The sequence below is a fragment of the Cydia splendana genome, chromosome 24, assembly GCF_910591565.1.
Source record: "Cydia splendana chromosome 24, ilCydSple1.2, whole genome shotgun sequence".
NCBI lineage: Eukaryota > Metazoa > Arthropoda > Insecta > Lepidoptera > Tortricidae > Cydia > Cydia splendana.
In genome coordinates, this window is record NC_085983.1 from 3,301,487 (window position 1) to 3,320,551 (window position 19,065).

At 37.4% G+C, this 19,065-nt stretch overlaps 1 protein-coding gene and 1 long non-coding RNA gene across 2 annotated transcripts in view; one reads left to right on the forward strand and one right to left on the reverse strand.

Moving 5' to 3' along the window:
* The first annotated feature begins 145 nt into the window (after window positions 1-145).
* LOC134802287 (uncharacterized) lies at window positions 146-9,657 on the forward strand. Its single transcript, XR_010145832.1, has 2 exons — window positions 146-285; window positions 9,501-9,657. It is a non-coding gene; the product is annotated as an uncharacterized LOC134802287 (long non-coding RNA).
* Window positions 9,658-17,422: 7,765 nt separating this feature from the next.
* The window catches only part of LOC134802485 (uncharacterized), a 29,433-nt gene continuing 27,790 nt past the window's right edge, over window positions 17,423-19,065 (reverse strand). Inside the window, exons 13-14 of the mRNA XM_063775163.1 lie at window positions 18,761-18,891; window positions 17,423-17,604 (exon numbers count right to left, since the gene is read on the reverse strand). Coding sequence (XP_063631233.1) covers window positions 17,473-17,604; window positions 18,761-18,891 — 263 coding nt within the window. The 3' untranslated portion in view covers window positions 17,423-17,472. The remainder of the gene's footprint in view (window positions 17,605-18,760; window positions 18,892-19,065) is intronic.

The following is a 19,065-nucleotide window of genomic DNA, read 5'->3' on the forward strand; positions in this document are numbered from 1 at the left end:
ATTATTTTTAAACGCAGTCCGGCATTAAATCCAGCCCGTAAGAAATTTCGTCCAGCATTTTCGAGCATCCAAAGACAGCTATTTTTTTCATATGGTATCCCCAAGTCGATATTTCTTGCGCACTTGCTGTGGAGTACTTTGTGAAGTGAAATATTCTAATAAATCAAAATGCTGGCTGCAACCAGGACCCTGCTGAGGAGCAATGCTCAAATCGCCAAGAACATCGTCCAGAAGAGGAACATGACCCTGATCGTCACACCCGCCAGGGAAAAGGTTACGAACGCTGTAAGTACAAAGTATCTCGACAGTTTTACGTAAATTTTGGTTGCTTATTTGGTTAAAAAGCTTCACAGCTAGTCTTAGTTGTAATTAGCAGTAATTACTTTTAATTAGTGGCTAATGAAAGGAGTAAAATTAGCGTGGAGAAGTTTTTTTACATTACGTAATTATAAGGAAACTTAGGTTATATTATATAGTCTGGTCTGTGTCAAAGATAAAAAGAGGAGGACAATCCTATTGTTACATTTATGTGAATTAAAGTACCTTTCTAGAATATTGCTAGGGGCACTAAATATTTACTAGGTAATTATTTTATTGTATAGATAACGTTTATCAGTTATGTTGTAGAAAATAAAGGAATTATAATTCATTTTAATTTTTTTTTTTCATCTGCAAGACTAAGAAATTACTGATACTAATTAAGTATTGCTAATGAGAGTAATGACTAATATTTTTTTCCTATTTGAGTTCAATCTTGGTGGGCTACCATGCAGTGAAAATCACATATTGGTGATTGTCTTCATCTCAATTTCAGTATGAATAAACTAATTTAATTGTATCAGTTAAAGGTATATTTCTTGAAACGGTGATAGTTATTTTATTCTGACTTGGGATTAGAAGTCAAGAGGCAAGTTTCTTTTATTATACCCCCAATGAATGGTTTTGTATCCCCTTTCATGCAAGATTTTATACCTTTTTCATGCAAGATTTTATACCTCTTTCATGCAAGATTTTATACCCCTTTCATGCAAGATTTTATACCCCTTTCATGCAAGATTTTATACCCCTTTCATGCAAGATTTTTTACCCCTTCTGAGTTTATATCAATTTCATGCAAGGTTTTATACCTCCTTCATACAAGGTTTTATTCCCGTTTAATTTTTAAGTCACAATTTGTTACAAATCAATTATGATTAGTTTAGCTGAAACCTTATGTATGAAATATCATTTGATATTTACCAGTTGCTTTTCGGTGAAGGAAAACATTGTGAGGAAACCAGACTAATCTCAATAAGACCTAGTTTCCCCTCTGGGTTGTAAGGTCAGATGGCAGATGGCTTTCGTAAAAACTAGGGCCGTGTTAAAATGCCGGGATAATGTGAGGAAGAAGAAGATGCATTTTTAATTTAGTATTGTATTAATAATAGGGTCTGTGCGGAAAGAGAAGAGTCATAGAATTTATGGGCTCCCCTACATTTCACGACTCTTCTCTTTCCGCACAGACTATAGTCATGTAGGGTCTACATGAAACAACCACTGAAATAAAAGGGTTAATTCAACTTTTAGAGTGAGATTAGAACTCCAACCTTTTGAACACTAACAGGCCCACAAACAAATCAATTAAACTACAGAAAAGTTGTAATGAGTGGCTGTTTCTCTGAGCAAAAGAATTATTTATTTACAGATGTAGTCCATAATTATTTACCATCGTTTTTTCACGGAAACATACGAACATGTCTTGCTATTTTACTTAATGATTCCTTGTGAGACCTTATGTAAAGAGTATAGAGACCTGCATGTGTTTTTACCCCAGTTTTGTTTGTATATTTTTATTTTGTTTAAGTTTTTGTTCAGATTTTAAGACTGTCTGAGGCCACATATTTTATTTGTTTAATTATTTAAGTTCAGAATGGTGTTAACTAGTATAATAGTTAGTCAATGTAGGTACCAAAATAAGTAACAAAATGTAGGAGTAATTTTGGAAATGGTATAATCTCAAAAATTTAAATTATTTGCAAAACTAGTAGCATATTGTCATTGCTGGCAATACTTAGAGTTAGACCAAGAAGATCTTCAGCGATTTTGATAGCCCATGCAGTGCAAGTGTTATGTATATGGCATAATTTCATAAAAGTTGATGTTTAAAATAACACTTGCACTGTGTGGACTATCAAAATCACTGCAGACTTTTCTTGGTCTAACTCTATAAACATTAAATGCTGTTGAGGCTGTTGAAAATACATGATTCAACACAGACTCGTTAAAGTCCTAAAAATTCTGCATCTGAATTAAATACAATAAGATGTTAAAAGGTGGTCATTTGTGTCATAAAATTGCTCAAAATAAACAAAATCTGAAAAAAAACTAAACAAAATAAAAACATGTCTGACCATCCACAGACTAAAACCAACTTGTCTTCCAGGAGCTGCTAATCCTCTCCAGCGCCATGGTGGTGGGCTGGTGCGCCATCCCCGCCTGGGTGCTTGTCAACATCAAGAACTACCGTTCACAGGAATAAGTTTATTGAATGTTTAGAGTATAAGTAAAGTAATTTATGCGTTAGAAGTGTGGGTTTTATTTTCCTTGTGTAAATGTTATATCCTTGATAAATATCCTTAACCTTTTGGACGCCAATGACCGATATATCCGCACCGCAGGTCCTCCATCGCCAAGGATTAATCGGTCACAGACCACAGAGCAACATAGACCTACGTGTATAGTTATATAAAGTTCAATTTCAGTTTTGACACTTCGGTGACGTGGCGTCCGAGTGACGGCTTTTGTGTTTGACACGGCGTCGAAAAGGTTAAACCTATTGTAGAGACCCCAAGTCTTATATATACATACATATGTGTAACCTTCATTGCAAGGGCTATGAGGGCTGTCCAGTAGGGCTTCCAAATACCGGACTTTTTTCAATACCGGTATTAATACCGAAACTATCTTAATAAATACCGGGATCCCGGTATTGACTATGAATCGCTTAAAATTTTTGAGTTTTATTAAAAAAAGGCTCACTGTAACACCAGATATTATTTATTTATTTAAACTTAATTGCACAGAACATAGAAATAATGTACAAATGGCGGACTTAATGCCTAATGGCATTCTCTACCAGTCAACCATCGGGTCAAACAGAGACATGTAAAAATGGTGCAAGGAGAACAGAGGAATTTATTAGAACGATGGAAAACAACTGAACAACTAATAATTCTGATAAACTACATATAGAATACACAAATAAAAATACTAGAATATAAATAATTAATATACTACTACATATTTCATACATACTCATAGTATATAATATATAATGATGGACGCTACTTGAACTCTTGTTTCAGCAGATACTTATATGTATGTCCTTAGCTTAGGATATTAAACAGTAATCGCTAACTGCAATAATTATAATTTCACCCTCCAGGATGGCAATAATTTTATCTGTTGACTTCACCAGTCACATTTTTAGTTCAACCTTCAACCTAATAAACCAGCCAACTATATTCAAATTTGCCACCAAAAATTCGTTTGCCATACTACAATTTCTTGCTCATTTCTTTCTACTTTTTAATATAATTTTAAGAACGAATTAATATTAATATCATATCCTGAACATCAGAATTCATCACCAAATATTTATCTAACGCATACGCACAGATTTTGTTTCAATTAAATGATCTTCTTTAATTAAATGGGCAAGTAATCTTCTCGATACAACTGAATTAATCATTTTAATGGATTTTAAACGTTATAATCGGCCCATTTTCCTTGTTTTTTAAAATACCGGGATCCCGGTATTGCATTAAACAATACCGGTATTGAAAAATGCGTATAAATAGACGGGATCCCGGTATTTCGGGATCCCGGGATCCCGGTATTGGAAGCCCTACTGTCCAGTTACCATCAGATACATATTATTTATTTATTTAAACTTTATTGCACAAATTTACACAAAAAGAGTACAAATGCCGGGCTTAACGCCTTAAGGCATTCTCTACCAGTCAACCATTGGGCTAAACCAGTGGTGGGCAAAGTACGGCCCGCGGGCCAGGTGCGGCCCGCGAAAGGATTTATCTGGCCCGCCGCCGGTCATTTAAAAAAATGTACAATATGGCCAGCAATATAATAAAAATACATTTTTGCTGTACATAAATCTGGCCCTCCTCTGAAATTCCTTCAAGTTTTTTGGCACCTCATGAAGAAAGTTTGCCCACCACTGGGCTAAACAGAGACAGTTTGGTGCAGGATTGTAAATCAATAGTGGATATGAGAATAGATACAAGTCGAGTCGAGACTACTATGATACTCGTATCTGCTCGTATCATATCGTATCGTATCAGCTAAGGTGGTTAACCTTTCATATGCCGGTATTGAAATTTTAGTTTGTGTAATAATTTAATAAAGTTGTAACACCGCCTTCAATAAAGTCTACCCATGTGAACACTAGATGGCACTAGCATCGAATTACATGGCACAAGCGTTAGTTATTCAGTTTTATGGCACTTAGTTTGCAACCCGTTCGCTAGATGGCTCTAGCGCCGAGTTTCATCGCGCAAAGGTTAGTTTTCATCGAACGAACATAGAATGGGCAAGTCTGTTCTCCTGATAGAAATCCACTTGAACGTTGTACCATGTTTTTCTTATAAAAGTTAAATAATAAATACTGGAAATAGTATTTGTCTTATGGGTGCACTGGGTGTCCCACATACGCATTTCTCACAGCTCGATCCTCTCCCGGCGTCCCAGATACCGCTGGAGTGACGAAGCCTAAGGGCCTACCGAGAACCACGTTCGACATGTTGCCACTGTTCGAACTTGCTCATTCGTACGTAGGTAAGTGTGACAGGGAGCCAACACGTCGAACGTCGCGGTAGGCCTTCTATCAGTGGCGGATTTACCCTAAAGCACAGTAGGCCCGGGCGTAGGGCGGCAGCACAGTATAATAAATAGTACTAACGTACAGTATGGACACTCCCTGCCTCCCGTTGAAAGTGCCGCCCACCCGCTCTCGGTTACCTCTCAGTTACCGGCTGGCAAGGACGCGACGACGCGGTGCGCAGAGCGGAGGCCACGTAAAATATTCAAATATTTACAAAACCTATCAGATCACACTGAAAACAACACAATATCTATATGAACAAAAAATCATGTTTTCAAGTTACGTAATATTGTGGTGGCCTGAATTTCCTTACAAAAATTTTGTTATACTTCGTTTATACTGATTCAAAATAGGAAACTACTCGTATTGTATATATAAATCGAGCTTAGATACCCACCTTACAACATAATACGATTCTTATTTCTTCCTAATTCGCGCAATGAGTTTTGAGTCATTGAGGTCATCGAACTTGACAACAAGATGGTGGAAACCCTAGCACCTCTTATCTCACTCACACAAGCATGGTACGCGTTCACCTACACGAGCTTAGACTGTGTGCGTAGGAACGCGTTTGTTTCATACATTTGTTCGCCAGTGTCCGAGGTGTGGCGGCAGTCTATATGATGCGCGCTGAGAAAGGGGCGGCTAGTAGTTACTACAAGGCCTGGGGCCTAGGGCGGCCAACACTGTAAATCCGCCACTGCCTTCTATACCTGTCCGCCCTCGGGATATTGGCGTGAAGTGGGGCAGAGTAAAACACCGGTCAAGTGCGAGTCGGACTCACCCAACGAGGGTTCCGTACTTTTTAGTATTTGTTGTTATAGCGGCAACAGAAATACATCATCTGTGAAAATTTCAACTGTCTAGCCTAGCCTGGTGACTGACGGACGGACAGTGGAGTCTTAGTAATAGGGTCCCGTTTTTACCCTTTGGGTACAAAACCTTAAAAAAAGGATTCTGAGCCCAGGCGAGACCCGAGCCCGACAGTGTGAAGGAAGCCCGTAAGTAGACAGAGTTAGACCAAGACAATGTCTGCGTCGATTTTGATAGCACAGTGCATGTTATATTAAAATTCAAACTTCTATGAAATTATGACGTATAAAATAACACTTGCACTGCATGTGCTATCAAAATCGTTGCAGACTTTTCTTGGTCTAACTATGTGATTGTGAGCGCTCCGAATGTTTTTACAATTTGACGTGAATTTTATTTTAATTAGATAGGTATCCTCTGAGGTTTATAAATATCGATTTCGATCGAACAGCCTAGCACGGCTACGGCTGGTTGACATCGCGCTTGCTTGCATGACAGCGGCGTGTAGGAAACCACGAGCGATTTGCCCTAGTCTAGTGATGTGCCGTTACCGGTAAAATACCCAAGGTGGGAAAATTCCCAGTAATGTTACCGGTAAAATTCCCCAGAATCAGTAATTTACGGTAATATTCAAATTAAGTAAATGTCAACATAAGTTGGTTTACATTAAATCATTACTTGTCAACAAATGCATCATACGAAGTGCAAAAAATCAACATAGGTTTACTTTTCTAGTAAATTCCCAATACTACTGGTAATTTTCCCAATGTTACTCGGTATTTTACCAATATTACTAGGAAGTATTCCCCTTGTCTGGGCAAGTGGGCATAGTCAAAACCAGTTCCAGTCAAAACCACTCAATTAATAATACTAGAATTTTAGTAAAACTAAAACGAAAATGTAAAAATCACATTGATTTGATAATAATCATCACATTTTTATGAGTATTTGATTTATTTGATTTATTTTATTTACTTTGTTTACTTTGTTTATTTATTTTATTTATTTTATTTATTTTATTTATTTTATTTATTTTATTTATTTTATTTATTTTATTTATTTTATTTATTTTATTTATTTTATTTATTTTATTTATTTTATTTATTTTATTTATTTTATTTATTTTATTTATTTTATTTATTTTATTTATTTTATTTATTTTATTTATTTTATTTATTTTATTTATTTTATTTATTTTATTTATTTTATTTATTTTATTTATTTTATTTATTTTATTTATTTTATTTATTTTATTTATTTTATTTATATTATTTATTTTATTTATTTTATTTATTTTATTTATTTTATTTATTTTATTTATTTTATTTATTTTATTTATTTTATTTATTTTATTTATTTTATTTATTTTATTTATTTTATTTATTTTATTTATTTTATTTATTTTATTTATTTTATTTATTTTATTTATTTTATTTATTTTATTTATTTTATTTATTTTATTTATTTTATTTATTTTATTTATTGACAGAAAAACCTCCGTAATTGACGAACTTTGAATGTCTTAAATTAAATTAATTAATTCATAACGTAAGCGTTCAAGTACGAGTATATTACCCGCTTTTGGGAATATTACCGGGAAGAATGGTAATTTACTGGTAATATTCCCAAATGGTAAAATACCGGTAATGGTATTTTACTCTCGGCACATCACTACCCTAGTCACACCTGATGGAGAGTGAAGACAGTGCCTAAGATGGAACTCACCGGTTCAGTAATAGCCTATTCACTCTAGCTTTAAACAGACCGAGGTCATATTTATCAGGGAATACAAGTAATTGTGATGCTAAGTAGATGTGCACCGGATATCCGGTTACTATCCGGTATCCGGCCTACCCCCCTCTTTTTAATATCCGGCCGGATACCGGATAGTAATTTTGCTTGATTTTGGAGTCAACAAATTGTATTTAAGAAACCGTCACGATCATAATGATGACATAACCTAGAAATGAGTCCACGCGAACTTTCACTACGAAACAAATCAAAGCCTGCACAATGCGCACCTGAAAAACCGAAATGTAGGTATAGTGTCGCGAGCCGAATATTCGGCGGCCGGATACCAGATATTCAGCCGATGATCAGGCCGAATATCCGGTATCCGGCCAACTATCCGTTGCATTTAGGGTTGCCAGATCGAAAGACGCTATTATCGGGAAAAAATATCAATTTTTCGAGATTTTGGGACTGTTGCGAACGCAACCAAATCGAAGCTTTTTATTTGAGTCGTCGAGATCCTGACCTGCACGGCGGCTACAGGGACTTAAGTCGGGAACAAAAACATTCAAATTAAAGTATTAAATACAATGATATTTTACATTATTGGCACTACGTCAGCTGCTCTGTCCATAGACGTTTTTAAATAAAAATAGTATAAATTATTTGAGATCTTGAACATACAAAAAAAATGTCTTCTCATTATCTACATATATGTATTATCAACGCGGGTCGCTCGCTCGCTCGACGACAGTTCGGAACTTGAAATTATTGTTTTATAACGTGAAGCTGTTTTTCGGGACAATTTTCACTTTGTCGGGAATCGGGAACACATGCTAAAAATCGGGAGAATCCCGCCAAATCCCGACCATCTGGCAACCCTAGTTGCATTTCTAATGCTAAGTTCTAATTTGATAGTCTGCCACGGTGGAACTTGCCGAAAGTACAAAAAAGACTGCAACTTCCGGTGTGAAAAATTCATCGTGGTATCAAGTCGGTTCGAAATTTCGCGGTCGGCTCTTCTACCATTAGCAGTCCGCACTAAAGAAGGAATATTTACAACGAACGGGTGCATTCGATACTGCGCATTGTCAACACTTCGCTTAGCTTGGCTTTGCGATGCCGATAAGTGTGCGTTACATTACATTATTCATTCAAAGAATACTGTGCGTGTCCGAGTGAGGTAATGCGATGTTAGAGATGCAATGGATAGTTGTTTGGCCGGATACCGGACGTTCGGACTGACCATCGGCCGAATATTCGGCCGGCGGAACTATACCTATTTTTCGGTTTTTCAGGTGCGCAATGTGCAGGTTTTGACTTGTATCGTAGTGAACGTTCGCTCGGACTCATTATTTCTAGGTACGAAATGAGTGCGCATGCGAATCAGTGATGTTGCGAATATTCGCATCCGCATCCGCGGAACATCCGCATTATTTTCAACATCCGCATCCGCATAAAATCGATGCGGAGCATCCGCATGATGCGGATGTCGACCGAGTCGGTAACAGGAACGTATTAGCGGCGGCGCCAGCGGCGTAAGTGCTAGGTAATTTCGTCATTATATATAACGAAGTCGTCTAGATCCCGAAAAGTGGCCAAGTTACTGTTTATTAAATAAAACGCACCTATATTCTTGCTCAAATACTAAACGTTTCGTTTTTTTTAAATAAAAAATGCTAAAAACGTAATATTTGACGTTTTTTAAGTATCATATCTTGACATCCGCATCCGCGGATGTGAGGGTTTAAATATCCGAATCCGCATCCGAGGATTTCAAAAAATCTGCATCCGCAACATCCCTGATGCGAATGATTAAATTGTTTTAAAATAATAAACGAGTACGATTATGACCGCGACTGTTTCTTCAATCCGAAATCAAGCAATGTTCGGCCGGATAAAATAACAGCCGGATACCGGATCGTAACCGAATATCCGGTGCATCTCTATGCGATGTACCTATTCCTATATGTCCCCGCCTGATGAATGGCGGCGGTCACGTGGGCGACAAATGGGACATTGGGAATACACCGGCAGTGCTGTTCTTTTTGGTTTAAACTTTTATCTCTTATTACAGGAGATGTTCATCCTGGCCGGCACCATGGTGGTCGGCTGGCAGATCGTCCCCGCCTGGGTGCTCCTCCACATGAGGCACTACCGCCATCTTGAATAGCCGCCATTTTGATTGCAGCGTCTCTACAAGTGTGTGTAGTTAATAAATTGTATTGGTAAAATGTGTTTTTCTTTCCTAATGAATCCGGCTGGTAACCTATTTGTGATTAACAAGATGTGATTAACAAGATGTGTGATGTGATTAAGAAGAACAAGACATATTATAAATGAACTTTAGGCTACCCCCCCAAAAAGGGAGGGAAGGAAGGTCCATTTCAACATTGCAGAGCAGCTGCCGCTTGCAATGTCAATTATACCTTTATCTTAAATTATCTTTATCTCGGAAACGGCTCTAACGATTTCGATGAAATTTGCTATAAACGCGCATTTTTTTAATTTTTATATGTTTTCCGAGCAAAGCTCGGTCTCTCAGATTATTATTAAATGAAGGATAGATTAAAAAACAAAAAATATAATTAACATATATTTATCAGTACAGTAAACTGATCTCAAATTTAAGATATGTATAAAATATCATATAGAAATAGATCACATACACTTAAAAACTAAAATGGGTAAATAAAAAACATCTAATTCCAATAATAAATACCAATCTGTCAGATCTAGTCTACAATTTTGGATTTTGTCTAACTATAGATGGTCAAGCAAATCTTGTCAGTAAAAAAAGGCGCGAAATTCAAATTTTCTATGAGACGATATCCCTTCGCGCCTACATTTTTCAAATTTGCCGCCTTTTTCTACTGACAAGATCTGCTTGACCAAGTATAAATAATCTAATTATTTAAATTTGACCATGTTGACATCCATCAATATTGGCCACGGTGCTAAAAATATCTAAAAGGTGCAACACACGGGCGTACCGGACCGCGACCTTAGTCCTGTCCCCGTACACGGCGGGAAGAAGTTGATAATTCGAGACATTTTATTGAAGAAATTTGAACTTAAAATAATATTACATAAGATTCAAATTTCTTAAATTTTTTCCCGCCGTGTAAGGTGTTCGATCGAGTGGAAGGTGGTCCATCTTACGTCCGTTTAGGACGCAGCTATAAGTGAAAGCGAGACAGAGACATGTTGATCGGACCAAGGCTGCGATAGGCTTCAGTCACCAGCAATAATGTTCCTCTCCGAAGGCCGCAAAAATATGTGACACGCTCTTATGGCAGTGGGGAGACACTTCCGACTTCGGGCAAACTCGGCTCCGTTCGGCTCAGCATTGCTCCGAGCAATTATTAGGGTTGACACAACTTGACGTCCCTTTGCGTGCACGACCACAGATAAGACAATTACTTGAATTTTGACAACCCTAAATAGCCGAAAGGGATAGTGCCGTAAGTTAGAAAGGGATATCATGATTCGTCCCTGGTTACCTGTCAAACTTCGGTTTTGTAGGAAGTGTCCTTTCTGTACGGTAGTACTATTAAGTAGGTATTCTGTGCTTATGGCTCTACAAATAAGATCGTCAGATATTTTTGCGGCCTTCGTTGTGTAATACTTATACTATTGCAGGTGACTGTACGGCCGTCTGGTACAGCTATTGGAATGCACAGTACAGTCAGCAGCAGAAGTTGCTAAGCGGGCGAGGTGTTCAAAATTACCTTGACACGCTCTTATTCTCTTAACAATAAAGTCGTGTCAAGATCATTTTGAACACCTGGCCCGCTTAGCAACTTCTGCTGCTGGCTGTACCTTGATAATAGACGTGTGTTTAGTTATTTTTAAGCGCTTGGCCTCTTCGATATTGATGGCGACTTCAAAAAACCATGGAGTTATTTACAAAATTTTGGAGATCAGTCAATGTCATAATGATACAGTGCAGTTTCAGAAATAAATAGAATCACTGTCTCGAACGTGATTCGAACTCGCGGGTTTAAACATAGTGCCATTTATTACCACGTCTTATACGCTGAAACGTCGGAATTAAGTAAAAACAATGAAATTATATCGCGGTAGACCCGTTTGTGTAATTAAATATGTGTACAAAACGCGAGAGTTTAAAGTGTTATATAGTGCCATTTATTAAGTTTCCTTGCAATTAAAGTAAAAAGGTTAGATAATGCATTAAATTATCCTCGATTGCTTCAGATATTTTTTTATGATATCGTTGTACAATCTACTATTATGCGACTATGTTATTGACATTGATATGACTGACGTCCAAAGAGATGAGATTTATGTACAAAATAGTAATATTACACCTACGCTACATAATATAATATATCACATTGACGAATTGCTTCCAGAAGGTGTAATTACAAATATATTGGACTCTATAGATCTTGCTATACAGGTTGTCCCTAAATCCAACGCCAAGACTTTAAGGGCTTATAGAACAGCTGATGGGCTATAAGATTACCCTTCATGAAAATCTCAGTGTTTGAGATATCGCCACTTTTATAAGAATCCTGGCAGGCGCGTCTCACTCCGCGATTTCATCGCTTTGCTACAGGTAGCTAAAAGTACATCCGTTCCACACCAATTTTGGGGAAAGCCATAAGCCGCGCGTGGCGCTGTCGCCACCTAGCGGCCATATCTGTCCTGATCGTAACAGACGCGTTTTGTTAGAGAGTGAGTTTTCTGTATCTAGTACTATTATTTATTCTGTGATCCTGGTTATAAATGGTATATAAGCTGTTCTATAAGCCCTTTAAGTCTTGGCGTTGGTTTTAGGAACACCTTGTATAAGTTGAGGAGTATGAAATGAATCACACACAGGTAAAAAAAGTGTACATTTTACAAAATATAGTGCGTGACTTCAACTTACTGTGCAACTAATCTATACAGGGTGGTTTTCTTATCTCTAACCAAACTCTGAGGGATGTATATGTAGGTCATACTACTCATACTTCATACTGAACAACTTTTACTATGAGGCCAACCCCGAAATCGCGAAAAAAAAAATAGCTGTTTTATAGAAAACATTCACTCTGATTCACCGAAATGTATGAGACGGCAGAATTTTTTTCGCGATTTCGGGCTTGGCCCCATAGTAAAAGTTGTTCAGTATGACCTACATTTTTTAATTATTTTTATTTTATTATTTAAAATCATACATACCACTTACAGACTATACGAGTATAATCCAACGCGTAAATATTACATATAAAAACTAAACATTATCAACATATTCACCCCTCAGAGTTTGGTAAGTGTTAACAAAAGCATCCTGTATTAATCAAGAAGAAGTTTTGGCTTGAATTAAGGCCCTTAAATGTACAATATTAAGTGTTATCCTGTTAGTAATAGAAACATAATAAACTTACAGAAAAGCTGCATATTTTGAATATAATTACAAACATGTCAGATCTGATATCACGAAATAAATAACACTAACCTTAAGGTATAAGGTGTTAACTTATAAAAACATTTGGCCAAAACTGTACCCTAAAAAATGTATCCTGTATAAAAGTCTCTACTCAATTCGTGCTCAACATTTAAAAATGGAGATTTTTTTACAGTTTTCGCCAAAACGATTTGCCCCCTGTATATAGTATAAGTCACTATAGGAGACATAAACACAAGATGAAATTAAATAGAACTTCAATTACATATGTAAAATGTCTGAAACTGTTAAAAAATAGAAATACTTAAAAATAACTGACTAAATTGCTTTTAGGAGTATTAAAATAGTTATTTACGATACAAGTGCGGAAAAGAGGAAATTCGAAATTTTAAATCGACACTAGTTGCGAATTATCTATTCGCACGTGTATCGTACAACGTTTTACAGTACATATGGCCCTTTCAACTTTTGACATCGCACGAAAAGTGCTATTTTAAAAAATAGGACCATATGTACTGTAAATAGTTCTTTTCGCAAAATTTATGTACCATTGTACTCATACCTACTTGCCTAAAACATGGTTCGTGATTCAAATCCAGAAAATAATTTGAAAAGTATTTTTTTTTTAAACAACGATAGTGTCAAGTCAAGACGTTTTGTTTATTTCTGGTATTTTATTTTATAGTTAGGAATTTTGGATCATAATTCAACATTCACCCTGTGTATATTTTTTTATTTAGGCCTGACTGCAAATACTACAATACTTATATTTTATTTCGTTTTAAAACGTTCCAGCGGTACTCGAATAAATTTGGTCATTCGTTATAAAACACTTACATACTGTATAATATCAGTAAAATGTACTCAAAAAATCACTAATTACTTATTACGTACCTATAAGTCAATATTCATCTAAAATTCACTTACCATGCCTCTAAGGCATAGGATAGATTGAATATAGGTGTACAAATGTATGCACATTGTATGCATTTACATTTACATAAAAACCCGCTTAATAAGATTAGCATTTAAAGCGGAAAAGCGTATTAACCGTGAAAAGTAATGTATGAAAGCAAGTTGCAGGGACGAGTTTAGAATGGCAATAGGGTAATTGCGTCAGTTTGCCGTCCGCTGTCAGTTTTCGTCCACTTGACGGATTTGCAAAAAATACATTTCATTTATAATTTGCTACTTGCGAAATATAATTTTTATGTAGATGGATAAATTGTTTAGATATTAAGGATTGCAATAAGTCAAAATTTGTGAAGCAATGGAGGTTTATATTCATATTTCGTCAAGTGGACGAAAACTAGGGCCGGACGAATACTAGCGACCCTATTCAGTGGCGTAGCTAGGCGTGGGCGAATGGGGCCTTTACCCACGGCGTCGCACTTAGGGGGGCCTCGCAAAACTAACTTTTTTATTACTTTGGGAAAACACATTGTAAACGGCCTCCCAGATGTGGTTTTCACACACGGCTATACTGGCTATAGTTCGTTTTTTTAGCATTAGTAAGAACTTGAAAGAAGGTAAGCGATCTTGACAAGTATTTTAATTGAAAAACGCTTTTTAAAAATCAGTAACTGTTACTTATGAAAGCAGAAGAATATAAATGATCGTATTAGATTCATAATTGTTACATATTTGCCGTAACTTATTTTTAAAATGTGTTTTTCAATTAAAAGATACATCAAGATTGTTTACCTTATTTCTAATGCTAAAAAAACGAACTATACATTGGTTCAAGCAACGCCACTGGTAATATTACGGGCAATCGTATTAAGCGGGTTCTATGTACTGTGCTCTGTGAGTATGTAAATAGATGTGGAATAGGACAACTTATGCTCTGGTTTCCTATGATAGCGGTGCCGTCATATAGCGGCCGTCTTCATACAAATACTACGGCATCCATATTTAGCCGTATTATTTAGTATGGAGACGGCCGCTATATGACGACACCGCTATCCTAGGAAACCAGAGCATAAGTTGTTCTATTCCACATCTATTTCTACGGGATCTTTAGATCAATTATTCGCCTTATTTCTGTCGGCGGCGGATCATGAAATTCCTAGGCATATCGTGAAACGTCCAAATCCTTGTCTCATTCCCCGAATCGACGGAGCCCCGCCTGGACAGTTTGCCCTTCGGACATCTGAAGCAACCTAAAGCTCTGTATTCCTAGGATAAAGGCGTATCCAGATTAGTAAATTTTTCGACAATCTGATTAAATTGCCCGATCGAATCAGGACGTGCGGACGCAAACGCCAATTTGGCTCGCCGAATTCAACCGCCGATAATGACCGATATTACCGATAAAATGAGGTGCGGACGCAAGAATACCAATTTGGGAGGCCAGTATTTTCGTTCTGGGGCATTCTTTCAATTTTAAGGGCTCTAATATCACCATAAATCTAAAATTGGAGATTGACGCCAATTTCATTTCTGATCAAATCGACCGATTTGATCAGTCCCGTCTGGATACCACTTAACGGTTTTGTTTTATTTAATCTTGTTTTAATGTTTACGGTGCCGTCATATAGCGGCCGTCTCCATACAAAGTAATACGGCTAAATATGGATGGTGTAGTATTTTGTATGGAGCCGGCCGCTATATAACGGCACCGCTATCCTAGGAAACCAGAGCTTAACGAACCTATCTATTGCTTTTATGTAGCAAAAACATTAGACAGGAACTTTAAGATCGGCCGGATTGTATGATCGGCCGGATTTTACAATCGGCCGCCGACATTTCGATTGGAACAGTCTCGTTTGGCTTAAATAAGTTCTAATAAGAACATTAATCTTTGAAATTAAAGATTTTTAATTTAATTTACCATTTTGTGATTTGCAATAAACATTTTGAATTTTGAATTTTTTTTTTGAATATTAGCTTTGTTAGATGGCAAACAATCTTGGTAACTACATATGAAAAATAGCAAATAGTTGAGATAATTACTAAGTGTGCCAACATAACCAAATACGTCATATGTACAACCAGCAAAACTATTACCTATTACCAAAGACATATGTAACTTCGTATAAGACGAATAAAGTCTAAGGAAAAAACGTGCCTCGGAATTCAAGTAAAAGTCATTCTCGAATAGATGGCGCACACACCTTTAGCCTATCCTCGGCTAGATGGCGTGACGACACCGTTTCATATTTAACAATTTTAACACATAGATATCAGTGAATGAACATGGATCAAAATGATATAAAAATAATAAAATCATTTATCCATATATATACATTTTTTGATAACTCTATACGTTTTCATTTTGAGTTTTAGTCGTGTGTCGATAGATGGCAGTAAATTTACAGTGACTACAAAATTTACAATGACAGGACCCCTCTAAGTAAGCTAATAGTTTTTTCGACTTCTTCTTCCTCGCGTTGTCCCGGCATTTTGCCACGGCTCATGGGAGCCTGGGGTCCGCTTGACAACTAATCCCATGATTTGACGTAGGCACTAGTTTTAACGAAAGCGACTGCCATCTGACCTTCCAACCCAGAGGGGAAACTAGGCTTTATTGGGATTAGTCCGGTTTCCTCACGACGTTTTCCTTCACCGAAAAGCAACTGGTAAATATCAAATGATATTTCGTACATAAGTTCCGAAAAACTCATTGGTACGAGCCGGGGTTTGAACCCGCGACCTCCGGATTGAGAGTCGCATGCTCTTACCGCTAGGCCACCAGCGCTTCTAATAGTTTTTTCGACTGTATGTGCCATATCCTTACATACTCTATGTTAAGCCCAGTAAAGTTTTATACGGCTTGAAAAGTCCGACAACAGAGATTATTACCACATTGGTTATTTACATTATTAAGATAATTTAACTTTAGCTTCACCTGTCAAATACAATTGTTTTAATAGTAGGGAGTGTTACTGCAATGTTCTGCCGCTAGAGTGCAGCACTAGCACAAACCGTAAAACATATTACAGTAACTTATATTAGGTATACTATGCCGTAAACAGTTTTTAGGGTTACGTACCCAAAGGGTAAAAACGGGACCCTATTACTAAGACTCCGCTGTCCGTTTGTCAGTCTGTCTGTCACGAGGATGTATCTCATGAACCGTTAAAACAGTTAAAAAGTACGGAACCCTCGGTGCACGAATCCGACACGCAATTGTCCGATTTTTGACAAGTTTTCACAGATTATTTGTTACAAATAATCTTCACTCAATATATTTCTCTCTCTGCACCAATTGTAGGTATCTCTGTTTGGCTCTACGGTTGACTGGTAGAGAATGCCATTTGGCACTAAGTCCGCCATTTGTACATTGTTGTATATATTTTGTGCAATAAAGTTTAAATAAATATGACATAGAGGTTTGTTTACTGTTTGTTCTAGTGGCGCCCCCTACGCATCGTACTACGTAATATTCCCTATTAGAAAGTCATCATACAATTGTGCTGCCTTATTATAATGGCGCCCCCTACGCAGAGTTTTACGTAATATTCCCTATTATAAAAATAGCAAAACCATCATACAACTGTGCTGCCTATAAAAAAAAACAACCAAAAATATGTACATAACTACTAACTGATAACTAGCCCCCTTGCAACTTGTTTGCACGGGGGATCAGTTATCTCTGCAGCTGACAGTACATGCCATACGATTATGAGCCTCATCTCAAGCCCAGTAGAGTCTTGTTCGGCTTGAGCGCGGCGCGTATTTTCTTGACGAGGGCCGAAGGCTGAATTAGTACTGACACTTCAGTCCCGTGGGCGGCTATACGGTTCATCTCTTCTTCGCATCCCTAGAAAAAAATTGTAAGTTTCAGAACAGTAAAAGTATAAAACTTTGCCCTTTAACATAACTTTGCCCACCGCGTCGCAGTTCAGCAAAAGCTAAATAAAATAACTTAAAAGTAGTGTCCGACCGAAACATGTTTTTTTGCCGAAACCGAAACCAAACCTTTTGTAGACTTGTTAAAATCGTTTAAAATATGTAATAAAACCGCGTTTTAGAGAAGAGGCCAATTCGTAGAAACTACCTTATTTACGATTTTCGTAGGACCGAAAAGGTTTATACCGACAAGTGGTATTGTTGGGATCAGGATGTCCTACTGACTATCAAAATGCATGTTGTCGCTTCATAAACTGGTGGAAGGTCATAAAGTCGGCAGTACAAAGTAGTAAACTTTTTTCTTTTAAATATACCATTATACAAAATGACTGTGAATATTCTCTATACTATGTCTAAAAATAATTTCGGCCCAGCCGAAAGGTTCGGCCGTTTTTTGGCCGAAACCGAAACTGCGGTCGAAACATGATTTTTTGGCCGAAACTGGGGGCAACCGAAACCGTTCGGTCGGACACTACATAAAAGTAGTTACAGATACACTTTCTTCAGAAAAAATAAATGTATATAACTTTGCCCACTGCAAACGCTTCCCGCTTCTGAAGAAAGTGTATCTGTAACTAGTTTTAAGTTACTTCGCTTTTACTGAACTGTGACGCGGTGGGCAAAGTTGTATACTTTTACGGAATGTGATTATACACAATGATCCATAATCCACCATACCTTTGGCCAAGTATCGAGTAGATGGCGTTAATATTTAACAAGTTGACACATATCAGTGAAAGAATAATGATCAAAGTCAAATGGCGTTCTAACAGTTTTAATCGTCTGTCGAAAGATGGCAGTAAATGTACTGTAGCTACATAATTTACCATGACCAGGCGTGGCTCACTCCGCGATTTCGTCGCTTTGCTACAGGTAGCTAGAAGTTCATCCGTTCCACACCAATTTTGGTGGCTAGCCATAAGCCGCGCGTGGCGCTGTCGCCACCTAGCGGCCATATCTGTCCTGATCGTGACAGATGCGTTTTGTTAGAGAGTGAGTCTTCTGTACCTAGTACTATTATTTATACTGTGCCATGACAGTAACTCTCTATTTCAAGTTCTCTTTACCTTGAGCAGGCTGAGCGGTTGGTTGTTGACCTCAGTGAGGGCCCAGCGGCCCGGTGGTGGCAGTCCGGCACGCGCACACACCGAGTGCGGTTCGACGCCGGTTATGTTGCATTCGCTGTCTAGTTTTATACCTGAAAAAAAAAAATGTAGGGTCAGTTCTGTATCAAGCTTTTGTCGCTGACTGTAAGGCCAAGCCACACCGGATGCGTGTGCGTTACGTGAACGTGGACGTACGCGTCCCGCTGCGTTGTAGAATACGAAAACTCATAAGAGAGGACACACCGCTTGCGTGACGTGTGCGTGAC